The following is a 17643-nucleotide window of genomic DNA, read 5'->3' as shown; positions in this document are numbered from 1 at the left end:
TAAACCCCACCAAATTTTCTCTGAAACAAAGACTTAATATCTTTGCCATTCTGCTTTCTAAATATTTTTTGCTTGTTTTTAGAATTGTTTGATATTTTTATCAGAAATGAAGACAATTCTTTGCAGTGTTTGGATAAAATTGGCTGCTAAATTTTACAAAATTACAAAATTACATTACAAAAATTGCAATGATTTTCACAGTTTCTTTAAAAACACAATTAAAACTGATTCAGCATCTCCAGTATAACAAAATAAAAACAACGAGTTAACTGCATATGAATGAGTTGCCAAACATACTGAGTGGCATTCTGTGCTGTGAAGATCACTCATCATAGAAGGTGACTGTTGGCCTTATATGTAATCATGTCAATGACCTCAGATGTAATCACACATGGTGATGAAAATGACTGCTGAAGGGTTTCACTTACACAAACAATCCAAATTGTCTAAAACTGATCAAAACTGATCAAACACCCCCTTTATTTCAGCTGTTATTCACAAATGTTTGCAATATTCATTAGAAAGAAACAATGAGCCTATGCATCTTAGTCATAATCAACACAAGTCTATTCATACTTGATCCATAAACAGTGATTTTCAGAGGCTGAAACACATTGGTGGTAGTGATGCTGCCCATTATAACAAGATCAACAATCAACTTTATGACTCACCGGGGTCGTTATGTGAATGGGGCACAACAAAGACTTGCAGTGGCTCATTGTCCCATTCATTCTCCTCATAAGAGATATCAAAGCCTTGTTTCCATACTCCACCGTCAGGGTTATTAAAGCTGAGCAGATCGTAAACATCCAACATCTGAAATAAAGCAGGAAAGAACAAACATTTATTGAACTGTAACCTGCAGATTTGCATTGAGTGAAAATGTTTTTGTTGACCACGTTCCAACAAGTCAGTTTATTTATTTATTTTTTTTTTTTTTTGTTAACATTTTTATTGATTCATAAATTAACACAAAAAATACAACAACATACAGGTGCATCTCAATAAATTAGAATGTCGTGGAAAAGTTCATTTATTTCAGTAATTCAACTCAAATTGTGAAACTCGTGTATTAAATAAATTCAATGCACACAGACTGAAGTAGTTTACGTCTTTGGTTCTTTTAATTGTGATGATTTTGGCTCACATTTAACAAAAACCCACCAATTCACTATCTCAAAAAATTAGAATATGGTGACATGCCAATCAGCTAATCAACTCAAAACACCTGCAAAGGTTTCCTGAGCCTTCAAAATGGTCTCTCAGTTTGGTTCACTAGGCTACACAATCATGGGGAAGACTGCTGATCTGACAGTTGTCCAGAAGACAATCATTGACACCCTTCACAAGGAGGGTAAGCCACAAACATTCATTGCCAAAGAAGCTGGCTGTTCACAGAGTGCTGTATCCAAGCATGTTACAGAAAGTTGAGTGGAAGGAAAAAGTGTGGAAGAAAAAGATGCACAACCAACCGAGAGAACCGCAGCCTTATGATTGTCAAGCAAAATCGATTCAAGAATTTGGGTGAACTTCACAAGGAATGGACTGAGGCTGGGGTCAAGGCATCAAGAGCCACCACACACAGACGTGTCAAGGAATTTGGCTACAGTTGTCGTATTCCTCTTGTTAAGCCACTCCTGAACCACAGACAATGTCAGAGGCGTCTTACCTGGGCTAAGGAGAAGAAGAACTGGACTGTTGCCCAGTGTTCCAAAGTCCTCTTTTCAGATGAGAGCAAGTTTTGTATTTCATTTGGAAACCAATGTCCTAGAGTCTGGAGGAAGGGTGGAGAAGCTCATAGCCCAAGTTGCTTGAAGTCCAGGGTTAAGTTTCCACAGTCTGTGATGATTTGGGGTGTGACAACATCTGCTGGTGTTGGTCCATTGTGTTTTTTGAAAACCAAAGTCACTGCACCCGTTTACCAAGACATTTTGGAGCACTTCATGCTTCCTTCTGCTGACCAGCTTTTTAAAGATGCTGATTTCATTTTCCAGCAGGATTTGGCACCTGCCCACACTGCCAAAAGCACCAAAAGTTGGTTAAATGACCATGGTGTTGGTGTGCTTGACTGGCCAGCAAACTCACCAGACCTGAACCCCATAGAGAATCTATGGGGTATTGTCAAGAAGAAAATGAGAAACAAGAGACCAAAAAATGCAGATGAGCTGAAGGCCACTGTCAAAGAAACCTGGGCTTCCATACCACCTCAGCAGTGCCACAAACTGATCACCCCCATGCCATGCCAAATTGAGGCAGTAATTAAAGCAAAAGGAGCCCCTACCAAGTATTGAGTACATATACAGTAAATGAACATACTTTCCAGAAGGTTGTTTGATTCAATATATATATACAGGTGCATCTCAATAAATTAGAATATCGTGGAAAAGTGCATTTATTTCAGTAATTCAACTCAAATTGTGAAACTCGTGTATTAAATAAATTCAATGCACACAGACTGAAGTAGTTTAGGTCTTTGGTTCTTTTAATTGTGATGATTTTGGCTCACATTTAACAAAAACCCACCAATTCACTATCTCAAAAAATTAGAATACATCATAAGACCAATAAAAAAAACATTTTTAGTGAATTGTTGGCTTTCTGAAAAGTATGTTCATTTACTGTATATGTACTCAATACTTGGTAGGGGCTCCTTTTGCTTTAATTACTGCCTCAATTCGGCGTGGCATGGAGGTGATCAGTTTGTGGCACTGCTGAGGTGGTATGGAAGCCCAGGTTTCTTTGACAGTGGCCTTCAGCTCATCTGCATTTTTTGGTCTCTTGTTTCTCATTTTCCTCTTGACAATACCCCATAGATTCTCTAAGGGGTTCAGGTCTGGTGAGTTTACTGGCCAGTCAAGCACACCAACACCATGGTCAACTTAACCATGTCAAGTTTCACAGACTGTGGAAACTTAACACTGGACTTCAAGCAACTTGGGCTATGAGCTTCTCCACCCTTCCTCCAGACTCTAAGACCTTGGTTTCCAAATGAAATACAAAACTTGCTCTCATCTGAAAAGAGGACTTTGGAACACTGGGCAACAGTCCAGTTCTTCTTCTCCTTAGCCCAGGTAAGACGCCTCTGACATTGTCTGTGGTTCAGGAGTGGCTTAACAAGAGGAATACGACAACTGTAGCCAAATTCCTTGACACGTCTGTGTGTGGTGGCTCTTGATGCCTTGACCCTAGCCTCAGTCCATTCCTTGTGAAGTTCACCCAAATTCTTGAATCGATTTTGCTTGACAGTCATAAGGCTGCGGTTCTCTCGGTTGGTTATGCATCTTTTTCTTCCACACTTTTTCCTTCCACTCAACTTTCTGTTAACATGCTTGGATACAGCACTCTGTGAACAGCCAGCTTCTTTGGCAATGAATGTTTGTGGCTTACCCTCCTTGTGAAGGGTGTCAATGATTGTCTTCTGGACAACTGTCAGATCAGCAGTCTTCCCCATGATTGTGTAGCCTAGTGAACCAAACTGAGAGACCATTTTGAAGGCTCAGGAAACCTTTGCAGGTGTTTTGAGTTGATTAGCTGATTGGCATGTCACCATATTCTAATTTTTTGAGATAGTGAATTGGTGGGTTTTTGTTAAATGTGAGCCAAAATCATCACAATTAAAAGAACCAAAGACTTAAACTACTTCAGTCTGTGTGCACTGAATTTATTTAATACACGAGTTTTACAATTTGAGTTGAATTACTGAAATAAATGAACTTTTCCACAACATTCTAATTTATTGAGATGCACCTGTATCTGCCGCTCTAGGGAGGTGTATGCTACTCCCAAAAACAGTGCAGAGCAGGTGGTGCAGCTGTAAATACTTATAAACTGAGATCTGGGAATCCCAAAATGTTGAATCAAATTTTCAAAAGATCTCAATACTCCACTCTCATATAGGTCACCAAGTGTATTAACCCCCCTCACAATCCAATATGACCAACAGAAAGGGGACTTATTAATGCATAGTTTAGGGTTCAGCCATATGCTCGAGGCTACATTTAAATAAATATCAGAATTAAACACTCTGGACACTTTTGTCCATATCGAGTGCAAATGCAAAATATCAGGGTGTGACTTAACCTCTCCGGCTAGTATAATCGAAAGGCTTTGCAGTGGCAAAATAGGGACAAGAACTTCCTTTTCAATACAAAACCAGGGAGGGGCCCTCTCAGGTGGAAGCGAACAATGAGCCAAATGTCTAAGACCGAATGCATAATAATAAAACAAAATCTTGGGTAAGCCTAGCCCACCTTTGTCAATCGGCCTATTAACTTATTGAAATTTAACCTGGTAAGCATTTACCATTCCAAATGAAGGACTTCGCTATGCTCTCAAATTGCTTGAAATAAGAGAGGGGGACATCTGCAGGGAGAGACTGTAGCAGGTAGTTGAATTTTGGAATATAATTCATTTTAATAACATTAACCTTCCCAATCATCGATAAGTGTAATGAAGCCCACCTGTCCACATCATTCGAAAACCTTTTTATTAAGGGATCAAAATTAACTCTGACTAAATCAGACAAATTTGCTGGGAATAAAATTCCCAAATACTTAATTCCCTGTTTGGGCCACTGGAAGGCACCCGGCTGGAAGGCCGTTACTGGACAGTATGCTGTCAAAGCCAAAGCTTCGGATTTAGACCAACTGACTTTGTATCCTGAGAATTTGGAAAAGGAGTTAATAATTCTGTGGAGGAAAGGCATAGATCTAGTAGGGTCAGAGACGAATAATAAAATATCATCTGCGTAAAGCAGAAGCTTATGCGCCACTCCTCAGGCAATCACCCCTGGAAAATCATCCTCTTTTCTTATCGCGGCTGCTAATGGTTCCAGGGCAAGACAACAATAATGGGGAAAGAGGACAACCCTGCCGAGTGCCCCTATCCAGAGTAAAATAATCTGACATTAACCCATTTGTTTGCACCGCTACTACAGGGTGTCTATAAAGTAACTTAATCAAACCAATAAATGTACTCCCGAACCCATACATTTCCAAAATCTTAAAAAAATAATCCCATTCTACCATATCAAACGCCTTTTCGGCATCAAGAGAGATGGCAGCGACCGGAGATTGATCATTCGTTACTGACCACATGATGTTGATGAGACACCTGATGTTATCAGAAGAGCTACGGCCTCGAATAAACCCCACCTGATCTGTATGTATAAGAGATGTCATAACCTTACTTAATCGATTAGCCAGAATTTTGGACAAAATTTTTACATCTAACTGGATCAGGGAAATTGGGCGGTAACTTTTACACTCGCTTGGATCTTTGTCCTTTTTAAGAATCAGACTGATCCGGGCTTGTGTCATGGTTGGAGGAAGCTTTCCGTTCTTTAATGATTCTGTATAAACTTCTAACAAAAGTGGAGCCAGTTCTGTAGCATAAGATTTGAAAAACTCAAGAGGAAAAGCCGTCAGGCCCCGGAGCCTTGCCAGTCAGTTTATTTTGATATATATATATATAAGCACTTTATTAGGAACACCTGTACACCTCCTTATTCATGTGTTTATCTAATCAGCCAATCGTGTGGCAGCAGTGTAATGCATAAAATCATGCAGATATGGGTCAGGAGCTTCAGTTAATGTTCACATCAACCATCAGAATGGGGAAAAAATGTGATCTCAGTGATTTGGACCGTGGCATGATTGTTAGTGCCAGACGGGCTGGTTTGATTATTTCTGTAACTGCTGATCTCCTGGGATTTTCACACACAACAGTCTCTAGAATTTACTCAGAATGGTGCCAAAAACAAAAAACATCCAGTGAGCAGCAGTTCTGCGGACGGAAACGCCTTGTTGATGAGAGAGGTCAACGGAGAATGGCAGACTGGTTCGAGCTGAAAGAAAGGCTGCAGTAACTCAGATAACCACTCTGTACAATTGTGGTGAGCATAATAGCATCTCAGAATACAAAACACATTGAACATTGAGGCGGATGGGCTACAACAGCAGCAGATCACGTTGGGCACTTTTTTGGGACCATAGTATGTGTGTGTGTGTATATATATATATATATATATATATATATATATATATATATATATATATATATATATATATATATATATATATATGGCTAGTTGAGAAATAACATGCACATGCACATTTTTAACATCTACATTTAGGTTACAATTATTATATATGCACAAAGGAAAGGGTATGTTTTAGGTGCTGTAATTGGTCTTTTAAGTTTTAATTTAAGTTTTTAAACATTCTGAATACATTTTTGCTTTTTTCAGTTCAATTAGTTCTGCTTGTTGACAACTTAACTTTTGAAAGTACACATATTCAATATATTGTCTAAATAAATATGAGGTCATAAAACTGATACTAGCTTTAGAAGAGGTATAGAATGTCACACATCAAGACACTGCTGTCTCTGTTTGAAATGTTATGTCATTTACCCTAATCTAGTTTTTGAAATCTATTGCACAATTACTTGAAGTCTGGGAAAAGAAGAAATAACAAAAAAGAACTGATGATGAATGAGGACAACAAAGACAGCCAAATGTAGCAGACAAACAATACACACTGTGGCAGGGCGGAGGGCGGGGCCTGATTCTTCACACCCGGTACCTAATCAGGCTGATCAAGCCCGAGAGGGATAAAGGTGACCGGAGACGGCAGTGTGACAGAGAGAGAGTTACGGGCCCGACACCCGTGTGTGTGTATTTGTCTTTTTCCTCTCTTGGGCTTGATCAGCCTGATTAGGTGCCGGGTGTGCAGAATCACAACCCGGCCCCGCCCTCCGCCCTGCCACACACACATGCACATGTAAATGCATGCAAAACTTTGTCCACAACCTTAAACTTTAACAGTACAGCCAGTGAGAGTCTGAAAATACTGAAAACAGGAATCCTTCAAGCAATACCATGGCATTCTTTAAAGTACCATGGAAATTCCATGGTACCTGAATCTAGCAATCAATCAGTAATATATTAAAGTGCCACAGTATTACCAGTAGACGTTATACTGTACCATTGTACCTCTACAATATTTTTTTGTAACAGTAGAATGGTCCATCCAGAAATGTTTACTGTAATGTTGTTCATGAAAAGCTTCTTTTAAAAAGCATATTGTGCATAAAACAATTAACTGAACATGGTTTTCCGCCTTTCAAGGTGATATGATGAATTATTTGTCTACTGTCAAGAGATCTTTCAAATAACTACTGTATTCTCTCTGCCTATCCCGCACACACTCCTTTCATTTTGCTCAAAGAATGCTGAGTCTGTTCCTTACACTGATTCATGGAAACACCACCTCTGTAAATAAAGTTCAGCACTAGGGCTGCACGAATATAGCAAAAATCATAATTGTCGATTATTGCCCTTGATATTGTAATCGCGATTATTAATGTTGATTAAAATATTAAATTACCGTGACGTCACAAAGTAAGCAAAGTAGCAGATTTTAATGGTGGATATTAGCTGCGCTCCAGTTTCTTTTAAGCATATTTTAAGCATTAAATATTGTAATAATGTTTGTTAACGTTAGGCCAAATAAAACTTATTTTAAATGGATATCTATGGTATAGAATAAATTTAATTATTGCTAAATTACTTCTTAAATTATTAGTCCACATACAGTAAATAAAATGGCATATTCAATATTCAAACTTATTAACAGCCGATTTAAATCGACCAAGTTACTGCGTTCAGTAAGCCCTTTGGTGGCGAGACAGGGGACCATTTATCCCATTAATCTTCAGTGGTGAACTTGTTCATGTAAGATGATTGTTAGATCATTTCTGGCCTCAGTGGTTGCACTTTGGAAATTAAAAACAGTCATTTGCGATCGGAGTTTGTGCGATTCGTGAAAATGTTAAATCTACTACTACCAGCTACGTGGCAAATGGGTCTTATTACAGCAGATGCAATAACAATGATGGTGATTCCTGAAATATGCTATTCATGCCAAATTCTTTATGTTGGCTACACCTCCAAAATAAACTTAGAACAGTTAAGCTGAATTACTTTATTGCTATTTTGTAAAAATCTAATTCACATTGGCCTACTTACTAACATGACAAAACAAAAATGTTATTACATTTTTAATAAACTGTACACAGAAATCGAGCAACGTGACAGTCTCTCCCATTACAATGACTGCTGTCACTCACTGCAGGTTTACACTGTTTGAGACCTGCATTTTGACACGAGCTCAATGACGCTCCGCACAAAGTTCTGCACTCTCGCGAATGCTCTCATTAAAAACAAAGCAGTCTAATCAGCATAATAAATCAATTATTTACACCGCGTCTATGCCTTGATCAGAATGGGAGTGTTTTAGTTTTGTCGTGTTGCTCATTTGCAGTGTATTTACCATCTACGTTCAACACGAGTGGCGCAATATGCAATGAATCCAAAATAATTCCAAAGTGCTTTTCGTTCTTGTTCTACAGCTTCTTTTCGAGTGTCAGGTGATGTTTCTTCAGTATTCATTTTCGTGTGCCACCGCAAACAGAGGTGGAACATAAAGCATCTGGGCATTCAGATGGTTTAAAACTTGCGCATTAGGATCAGTTGTCATTACTGATAGGACGGAGGATTAATTTAAGCAGCTCTGATCGGCCATTGCTGTTTCATTGCTCAACGGACATTTTAGTTATTGGTTAGAATACTCAACCACTGCAAAAACACATTGTAAATAGAATCCATTGAAGCAACACGAGCAGATTTAATTTGAACGCTGTAATAGTCAGTTTTCACGATTACATAATCGAGGCAGCCGTAATCGTAATCGCAATTAGTTTTTCGATTAATTGTGCAGCCCTACTCAGCACCCACTCAAGACAGCAGACAGATAAAAACACATGCACTGCAGTTGTGTCTATTTGTGATCAGTATGTTAAGGAATATTCTGGGTTCAATACAAGTTAAGCTCAATCGACAGCATTTGTGGCATAATATTAATTACCACAAAAAATAATTTCAACTCATCCCTCGTTTTCTTTACAAAAAAAAAAAAAAATCTGGGTTACAATGAGGCACTTACAATGGAAGTGAATGGGGCCAATCTGTAAACGTTAAAATACTCACTGTTTCAAAGTATAACCACAAGACATAAACAATATGCATGTTAAAATTATTTTAGCTTGATAAAACAGCTTTCTAAACTTTTCTGTGTAAAGTTATAGACAATTTTACAACTTTGTTGCCATAATGACGTAACGCTATAAACACTTAAGCGACCATAAAAACGATGATTTAAACAACTTTACCGATTAAATAATACATGAGTTTTAACAGAAGAATTAATGTTAGTGCTTTTATAAAACTTTAAGCTTCACATTTCTGCCTTTAAACCCTCCAAAATTTGGCCCCATTTACTTCCATTGTAAGTGCCTCACTGTAACCTCGATTTGTGCTTTTTTTAAAGAAAAGACCAGACTATTAAAAATACATTTTTGTGGTAATGAACATTCTGTCACAAATGCTGTCTATTGAGCTTAACTTGTATTGAACCCGGAATATTCCTTTAACACATCTATGATAGTCACTACTGTATTTAAGTTTCTTTTGGCTTTCAGCACAGGGTTAAATAATGATATAGTGATATTTTAAAATGTAGAATAAAATGCATTATTAAAAAAATTCCAAGAAAAAAAAGACATTTGGCAACTTGCCCCAAACAGACATGCATGAAAAATACCTTTATCCTGAGAACATAGTTCCTTTTAGTTAAAATATAGGCTACCTTATAATATAGTTAAAACTGGCCTTAATGTATGTTAGTGACCATGTTTACATAGACATGAATATTCTGATTAATATTAGAGTTTAGTCGTATTTTGATTATGTACTGTATGTATCATGTAAACACGTTAACCTGATTGCCATAACCTGATTAAGCCCATATTCTGGTTTCTGGATATCTGAATAAACAGCTGGCATATGCCTGTATTAGTCTAAATTGTCATGTCATTTGGAATATTCACTGTTCAATAACTTCAACTGTATATGTGCATGTCCAAACAAAAGTAATCACGAGTGAAAAATCAACTTAAGTCAAGCTCAAATGTAATGGCATTGGAATTATTAAAAAAAAAGAAGAAGAAAGTTATTGTTTGAAACCAACAAAAATAACCTTGAGAAAACAACAATGTGCAATTGGACCTTATAATTACTGAGATATATAGCTCTTGTGACAATTTCCCATCTGACAACTTGCCCCGGTCTCCCCAATACATAAAATGTCAACAATAGGTGGTGAATAGAACAATCAATCAATTGGTCTACTTGCTCTTTACAAGGCTTTAATATTTTTCCCGTTATACCTGCACTCCATCCGCTGACTTGGAGTATGTCCATGCTGCAAACTGGCAGTCCTCGGAGTCGATGGGGAGCAGCGCAGGAGCAGGGGTAAGCAATTCCGAGATCCCCTGACTGATGTTCCCTTCAGGAAACACTTTTCCCTCTTTCACACTTTCCCTCAGGTTAATCACAGAGTCCCTGATGTTGGCAATGATCTCATTGTTCTGTGCAAGCAGTCTTTCTAAGTGGTCTATTTTGTCCTGCAGAATACCAAGCTGGCCCTGTAAAAAATACAGTAACATTGAGATGAGACGTCATAATGGAGCAGAACTTCATGATTATATAGGTTTTTATCACAATCTTCGGATAATAGGTTATTAAATAGTCCAGTTAAGAGGGCTACTTCACCCCAAAAATGAAAGATTTGTGAACTTGTGCACTATATTCCAAGTCTTCTGAAGCCATACAAAAACTCTGAATAGTGAACAGACTGAAATTAAAATACCAGTAGTTATTAAAAAACTACTTCACCACTGTTGATAGTTCATTTTTTCACAGAAAATCAATGTGATATAGTATTTATTTGTATGAATTAGTGCCCGACCGAGATATCGGTCGGCCGATATTAGCCTTTCACCGATATATCGGTATAGGTGTATATGTTTACCGATATGCGCCGATATTAAAACTTTTTTCAGAACATATAATGCAGAAAACAATGCTTTAAATTGGTGTCATAATGTAGTTTGTCCAGCAGAGCACACTCCAACTCCACTGTTTACAGAGCTGAACTGATGGTGGCTCTACAGACAGGGCAGAGTTAAGCGGTGCGGAGTTAAGCGGTGTCATCTCGGTAAGTTGCTAACTAGTTTGTGAAATACATACTGGAAAGTTAATAAACAATGACCCCATCATTTTCCCTTTTCAATATTACTAATATAACATTAACCCTGTCCCTGACAACCATGTCACACATGTCTGTTTGCTGTTAGCAAGCTATAGTTTGTCAGTGCAGTCAGTAATGTAGCAGATTGAAAGGTAAACATCAGAGCATCTTTTTGCAGCTCAGTAGACAACGGTGCAGTGGTGGATTGTGTCTGTTGAGTGTTGGTTTCACGCTATGTTATTAACTAATTGGTGAGACACAATGATGGAAAGTAAAATAAACAACGTCCGTCTTTTACTCTCCATGACAACGAGCTTATAGCTAACTAGCTAACCACGTAGCTACTTTCAATGTTGTCAGATGAGTGGAAGCTAATGAGTAAAAGTATTCACCAAACTGTTTTGTTCAGGATTCACAGTTTAGTACCCCCTTCAACCGAACAATTCCAGTCGGTGCATTTATAAAATGTAATATTTAAAAGTCTGGTTTTCCACCGTTGAAAGTTTCTCCTGAACTTGTATAGCAGAATACGGTATAACACCGCTGTCGCTGTTTATCTTGACTCATCAGTTGTAAATGCTTCTTGTTTACAACCTGCCAATAATTGACTGGCAGTATTAATATTAGGGGTGTGACGAGATCTCATGCCATGAGATCTCGCGATATTAAAACGTGACGATATTTTTCGTTGAGGTGAAAAGCTGTCTCACGATATCAGCATGACGGAGTGTGAGGGTGAATTTAGCATAGAAGATGCCCTCGCCACTTTTAAATCGTTTGTGTGGCAGCATTTTAGGTACCCGGTGGAAACAATAAATGGCGACGGAGTAACAGACAAGACATGAACAAAGGCTGTCTCGTTTGGAAGGCTGCGTCCTCCGGAGGTCGCATTTATCGGCCGCATACTTCATCGAGGCTGTCTCGTTTAATTTATTATTATTTTTTTTTTGTTTTTGTTTTTCTTATTTTTTTATCTATTGTCAATACCTTTTATGTATATGCACTTACATTTATACAATTGTTAACATTTTTTGCATTCCCAATGAAAAAAAAACAAAAAACAAAAATGAAACGAGACAGCGTCGATGACTTATGTGGCCGACAAACGCGACCTCCGGAGTACGCAGCCTTCCAAATGAGACACAGCCAATATGTAAGCACTGTAAGAAAATAGTGCCGTAACACAAGCACTATGCAAAGACACCTACAGAGCCACCGCAGCTCTCTACTAAAATCAACCAGGTCTGAAGAGACTCATGTGAAATCATACAGGAGAAAAGCCAGTCTTTTACTGCATATAATTCATACTCAGAAAGTAGAACTGAAGTGTCATTCATTACAAGATGATTAGTTAAAACATTTCAAAATGCACCTGCATTGTTTTGCATTTTGTAACTTTCAGTCTAACAAAAGATTTTTCCAGTCATATACACTACCGGTCAAAAGTTTTGAAACACTTGCCTGAAATGTTTCCCATGATCTTAAAAATATTTTGATCTGAAGGTGTATGTTTAAATGTTTGAAATTAGTTTTGTAGACAAAAATATAATTGTGCCACCATATACATTTATTTCATTTAAAAAAAAAAGTTTTTGAAATTGATGACTTGGACCAAATAATAAAGAAAAACATCAATAAATGCCCAACATAGATGGGAACTCCTTCAATACTGTTTAAAAAGCATCCCAGGATGATACCTCAAGAAGTTGGTTGAGAAAATGTCAAGAGTACATTTCTGAAAATTCTAGGCAAAGGGTGACTACTTTATGCTAAAATATAACACAGTTTTGATTTATTTTGGATTTTGTTTAGTCACAACATAATTCCCATAGTTCCATTTATGTTATTCCATAGTTTTGATGATTTTACTATTATTCTAAAATGTGAAAAAAAAAAAATTATAATAAAGAATGAGTGTTTCAAAACTTTGACCGGTAGTGTATATAGTGTTAAAATATCATCTCGTCTCGTTCTCGTGAACCCAGTAAGTGTATCGTCACTCCCCTAATTAATATAGTCAGCATTTGACTGATACTAAACAGTACTGATGTTTATTTAGCTATTTGTTTTATTTTTATTTATTCTTTATTTAAATGGTCAGCAATTGACTTATACTAACAATACTGATGTTTTTTAAGCTAGTTATTGTATTTTTATTTATTCTTTATTTTCTCAGAGTTCATTTCTAAAAGTTTTTGACAATGTACAATAATAATGTCAAATATTCTTTGATAAAAATATTTGTTGTAGAAATCAGCTTTCTGAGTACCTTTGCTTAGTCATATCGGTGCAAAATCGGTGTAAAATCCACATAGAAAAGGTCTGTTTTCATTCAAGCTCAAAAATTAAATATATCGGCCACCATATTGGTAATCGGTGAATTTTCCCCCTCTAAAATCAGTATCGTCTCAAAAATCCCATATCGGTCGGGCTTTAGTATGAATATAGTACTCATTCCTCTTGTAATACACAAAAATAGATATCCTGTGATAGTAACACACTTACATCCCTTGGGTTTCTAGAGACCCTATACACTTTTATACTTAAACCATTATAATTTTTGGTCCATACATAGTTTTTTGCAAATTTGCTTCTTTTTTTTGGGGGGGGGGGTTACATTATTTATAAGAGATAGATTGAGGAATACTAAAGAGGTGTGGGCACAACTCCAAAAAATGGATGAGGTATTTGGGGGGAATGAGGTCCCGGGTCTCTAAAGACCCGAGGTATGCGTTTAAGGGCTAATGGAACATTCATGGTGTTTTTCTGTCCTTTTTAAAGTTTAAATCTCCCATATCTTTTCTTGTATGAATAAAAGTATCTTTCAGCAAAATATCTCCTTTTGTTCCACAGTAAAAATTAAATAATACGGGTTTGGAACAACATAACAGTGATTAGATGATAAAAGAATTTCATTTTATGTTCAAATTACTTTAATGTAAAATGTGTTCGTCTATATGCGATCACTGCACCGTTAGAGATCAAGCGGAGTAGATAAATAATTCCCGTTTCCATACAGCTTTCCCAAACACTACTCCTCATCTTTCATTGGCTGGATAAATGGGTAATTTATGTGTAACAATTTATTGATCCGTTGCACACGGTATGAAACAGTACAAGGAGTACTTACGTTTTGAATTCTCTCTCCATTTGGGTTTTTGCTGTGGTCTATGTGATCCAGCATCAGGTATAAGGAAAATACCACCACACAGAATATGGCACTGCCAAAAACTGTGAACTGTCTGCTGAGCTTCATGTCTCAGATGAGTGTTGTCGAAGGATCCTGTACATTCACATGAACGCCAAACTTTTAAGCCCGTGAACGGTTCAAAACTCGAGCGAGCGAACGGAGGTCCCGTAGGTGACAGAAGGCAAAAGTGAAAAAGAACGATCCGAAACACACGAGGAAGTGCCACTTTTCGAGAGAAACGGCGGAAAAATCGCTCTATCTATCCGTGAAACTAATTCGTCTGCGACCTGTCTTCAAAGTTTTGACGATGCGGAAGATTCAGCAAATTGTGATGGTCAAACAGCAAAAGTAAAACGTCAACCCTACCCCCTTCCTGCGCTTATTTACAGGCAGAGGAAAGGAAAGTGTGTGTAGAGCTACGCTGCCTAACCACACACACACACACACACGCACACACAAAAACACACACACACACACAGAGAGAGAGAGAGAGAGAGAGAGAGAGAGAGAGAGCGAGCTCAGGTTAGCCAATGTGTGTGTCCACAACTGCTCTTATTCTTACATGTGTGTCATTTAGCTCAAATATACATTTTAAAATTGAAAACTACATGAAAAAAATGGTGTCCAGTGATCTGCCACTAACAAAAGAGTGCCATGGTACTACCATGATATTTGGATATACAGATGTAATCAGAAGTTTACATACACCTTAGCCAAATACATTTAAACTCAGTTTTTCACAATTTCTGACATTTAATCGTAGAAAACTTTTCCTGTTTTAGGTCAGTTATGATCACTACTTTATTTTAAGAATGTGAAATGTCAGAATAATAGTAGAGAGAATGATTTATTTCAGCTTTTATTTCTTTCATCACATTCCCAGTGGGTCAGAAGTTTACATACACTTTGTTAGTATTTGGTAGCATTGCCTTTGAAGTGTTTAACTTGGGTCAAACATTTTGGGTAGCCTTCCACAAGCTTCTCACAATACATTGCTGGAATTTTGTCCCATTCCTCCAGACAGAACTGGTGTAACGGAGTCAGGTTTGTAGGCCTATCTAGCTGGTTGAGGTCAGGGCTTTGTGATGGCCACTCCAATACCTTCACTTTGTTGTCCTTACGTCATTTTGCCACAACTTTGGAGGTATGTTTAGGGTCATTGTCCATTTGGAAGACCGATTTGTGACCAAGCTTTAACTTCTTGGCTGATGTCTTGAGATGTTTCTTCAATATTTCCACGTCATTTTCCTTCCTCATGATGCCATCGATTTTGTGAAGTGCACCAGTCCCTCCTGCAGCAAAGCACCCCCACAACATGATGCTGCCACCCCCCCATGCTTCACGGTTGGGATGGTGTTCTTCAGCTTGCAAGCCTCACCCTTTTAACTTCAAACATAACAATGGTCATTATGGCCAAACAGTTAAATTTTTGTTTCATTAGACCAGAGGACATTTCTCCAAAAAGTAAGATCTTTGTCCCCATGTGCACTTGCAAACTGTAATCTGGCTTTTTTATGGCGGTTTTGGAGCAGTGGCTTCTTCCTTGCTGAGCAGCCTTTCAGGATATGTCAATATAGGACTCGTTTTACTGTGGATATAGATACTTTTCTACCTGTTTCCTCCAGCATCTTCACAAGGTCCTTTGCTGTTGTTGTGGGATTGATTTGCACTTTTTGCACCAAAATACGTTCATCTCTAGGAGACAGAATGCGTCTCCTTCCTGAGCGGTATGATGACTGTGTGGTCTCATGGTGTTTATACTTGCATACTATTGTTTGTACAGATGAACGTGGTACCTTCAGGCATTTGGAAATTGCTCCCAAGGATTAATCAGACTTGTGGAGGTCCACAATTGTTTTTCTGAGGTCTTGGCTGATTTATTTTGATTTTCCCATGATGTCAAGCAAAGAGGCACTGAGTTTGAAGTTAGGCATTAAAATACATCCACAGGTACACCTCCAGTTCAGTACACCTCCTATCAGAAGCTAATTGTCTAATTGTCTAAAGGTTTGACATCATTTTCTGGAATTTTCCAAGCTGCTTAAAGGAACAGTTAACTTAGTGTATGTAAACTTCTGACCCAATGGAATTGTTATATAGTCAATTAAAAGTGAAACAATCTGTCTGTAAACAATTGTTGGAAAAATTACTCGTGTCATGCACAAAATAGATGTCATAAACGACTTGCCAAAACTATAGATTGCTCATATGAAATCAGTGGAGTGTTTAAAAAATTAGTTTTAATGACTTCAGCCTAAGTGTATGTAAACTTCTGACTTCAGCTGTACTTTAGTTACCAAGGTAAATTTCTGCAAAGGATTTGTGCAGCACATTTCAAGTCTGGTTGATTGTACACAGAACACAGTATGTGTCTTTATTCGGGAGCTGCATTAAATAGATGTCACACCTATTCTTCAATACAGCTTCTGTAGGGACACTCTGACACACTTCAGTGGAAATTTCCTGTTGGTTTATACCAGGCGTATGACCCTTGTGACCCTTGATTTCTCTCTGTTCCTGCTGAAATATCTTAACAGACAGATGCTCCACCTCCCAGGAGATTTATGTTCAGCACATATTGGCTTGATAAAGGATGTGAATATTTTTACATTTCAGAACATTAATGCTTAACACCTCTTTAAATGATTATGTGTGTATGTGTGTGTTGCAATGAAAAACATTCATTAAAGGGTTAGTTCCCTCATGGCATCCTTCATGGCATCCCAAATGTGTATGACTTTCTTTCTTCTGCAGAACACAAATAAAGATTTTAAGAAGAATATCTCAGCTGTGTATGGTGACCGGAACAACAAAAGCTCCAAAAAGGAGATACAGTCAGCATAAAAGTAATCCATCAGACTCCAGTGGTTTAATCAATGTCTTCTGAAGCGATCTAGTTGGTCTTGGGGGAGAAAAGAGCAAAATATAACTCCTTTTTACTGTACATGTGCTTTTTGAAGCTTTTGGAGTTCTGATGATCCCCATTCACTTGCTTTATATGGACCAGCAGAAGAAAGAAAGTCATACACAAAGAATATTTGAAATGTAATTATTTACTTTTTTATTTAAAAATCTAAAAAATATTGCAAAACAAATTCTGTACACTGTTAATATGATTTTAAAGTGAGAAGTATATAGGACACTGTTGATTTCTAAGGTGTTTTCCACTGCTATGTTTTGTGTTGAGAAAACACCCCCATGTGGAAAAATTGTTTCCTGGTCTGCACCCATTCACTTTATATTTTTACAAAATACTATACTAACTATACTATTCTATACTATACCATTCCATCCTATCCAATC

At 37.6% G+C, this 17643-nt stretch overlaps 1 protein-coding gene across 4 annotated transcripts in view; it reads right to left on the bottom strand.

Moving 5' to 3' along the window:
• LOC127426773 (alpha-mannosidase 2-like) overlaps window positions 1-14759 on the bottom strand; it is a 120290-nt gene extending 105531 nt beyond the window's left edge. For all 4 annotated transcript variants that reach the window (XR_007894862.1, XM_051673798.1, XM_051673820.1 and 1 more), the window contains exons 1-3: window positions 14281-14759; window positions 10288-10545; window positions 672-816 (exon numbers count right to left, since the gene is read on the bottom strand). Coding sequence is in view for 3 of the 4 variants with exons in the window: in XM_051673798.1 (XP_051529758.1) it covers window positions 672-816; window positions 10288-10545; window positions 14281-14406 (529 nt within the window). In the remaining variant the exon portion in view is untranslated. The remainder of the gene's footprint in view (window positions 1-671; window positions 817-10287; window positions 10546-14280) is intronic.
• Between the last annotated feature and the right edge of the window lie 2884 nt (window positions 14760-17643).

The sequence above is a fragment of the Myxocyprinus asiaticus genome, chromosome 3, assembly GCF_019703515.2.
Source record: "Myxocyprinus asiaticus isolate MX2 ecotype Aquarium Trade chromosome 3, UBuf_Myxa_2, whole genome shotgun sequence".
Classification (NCBI taxonomy): Eukaryota; Metazoa; Chordata; class Actinopteri; order Cypriniformes; family Catostomidae; genus Myxocyprinus; species Myxocyprinus asiaticus.
Note: the sequence above shows the minus strand (reverse complement) of the source record. Positions and strands in the feature narration are given on the sequence as shown.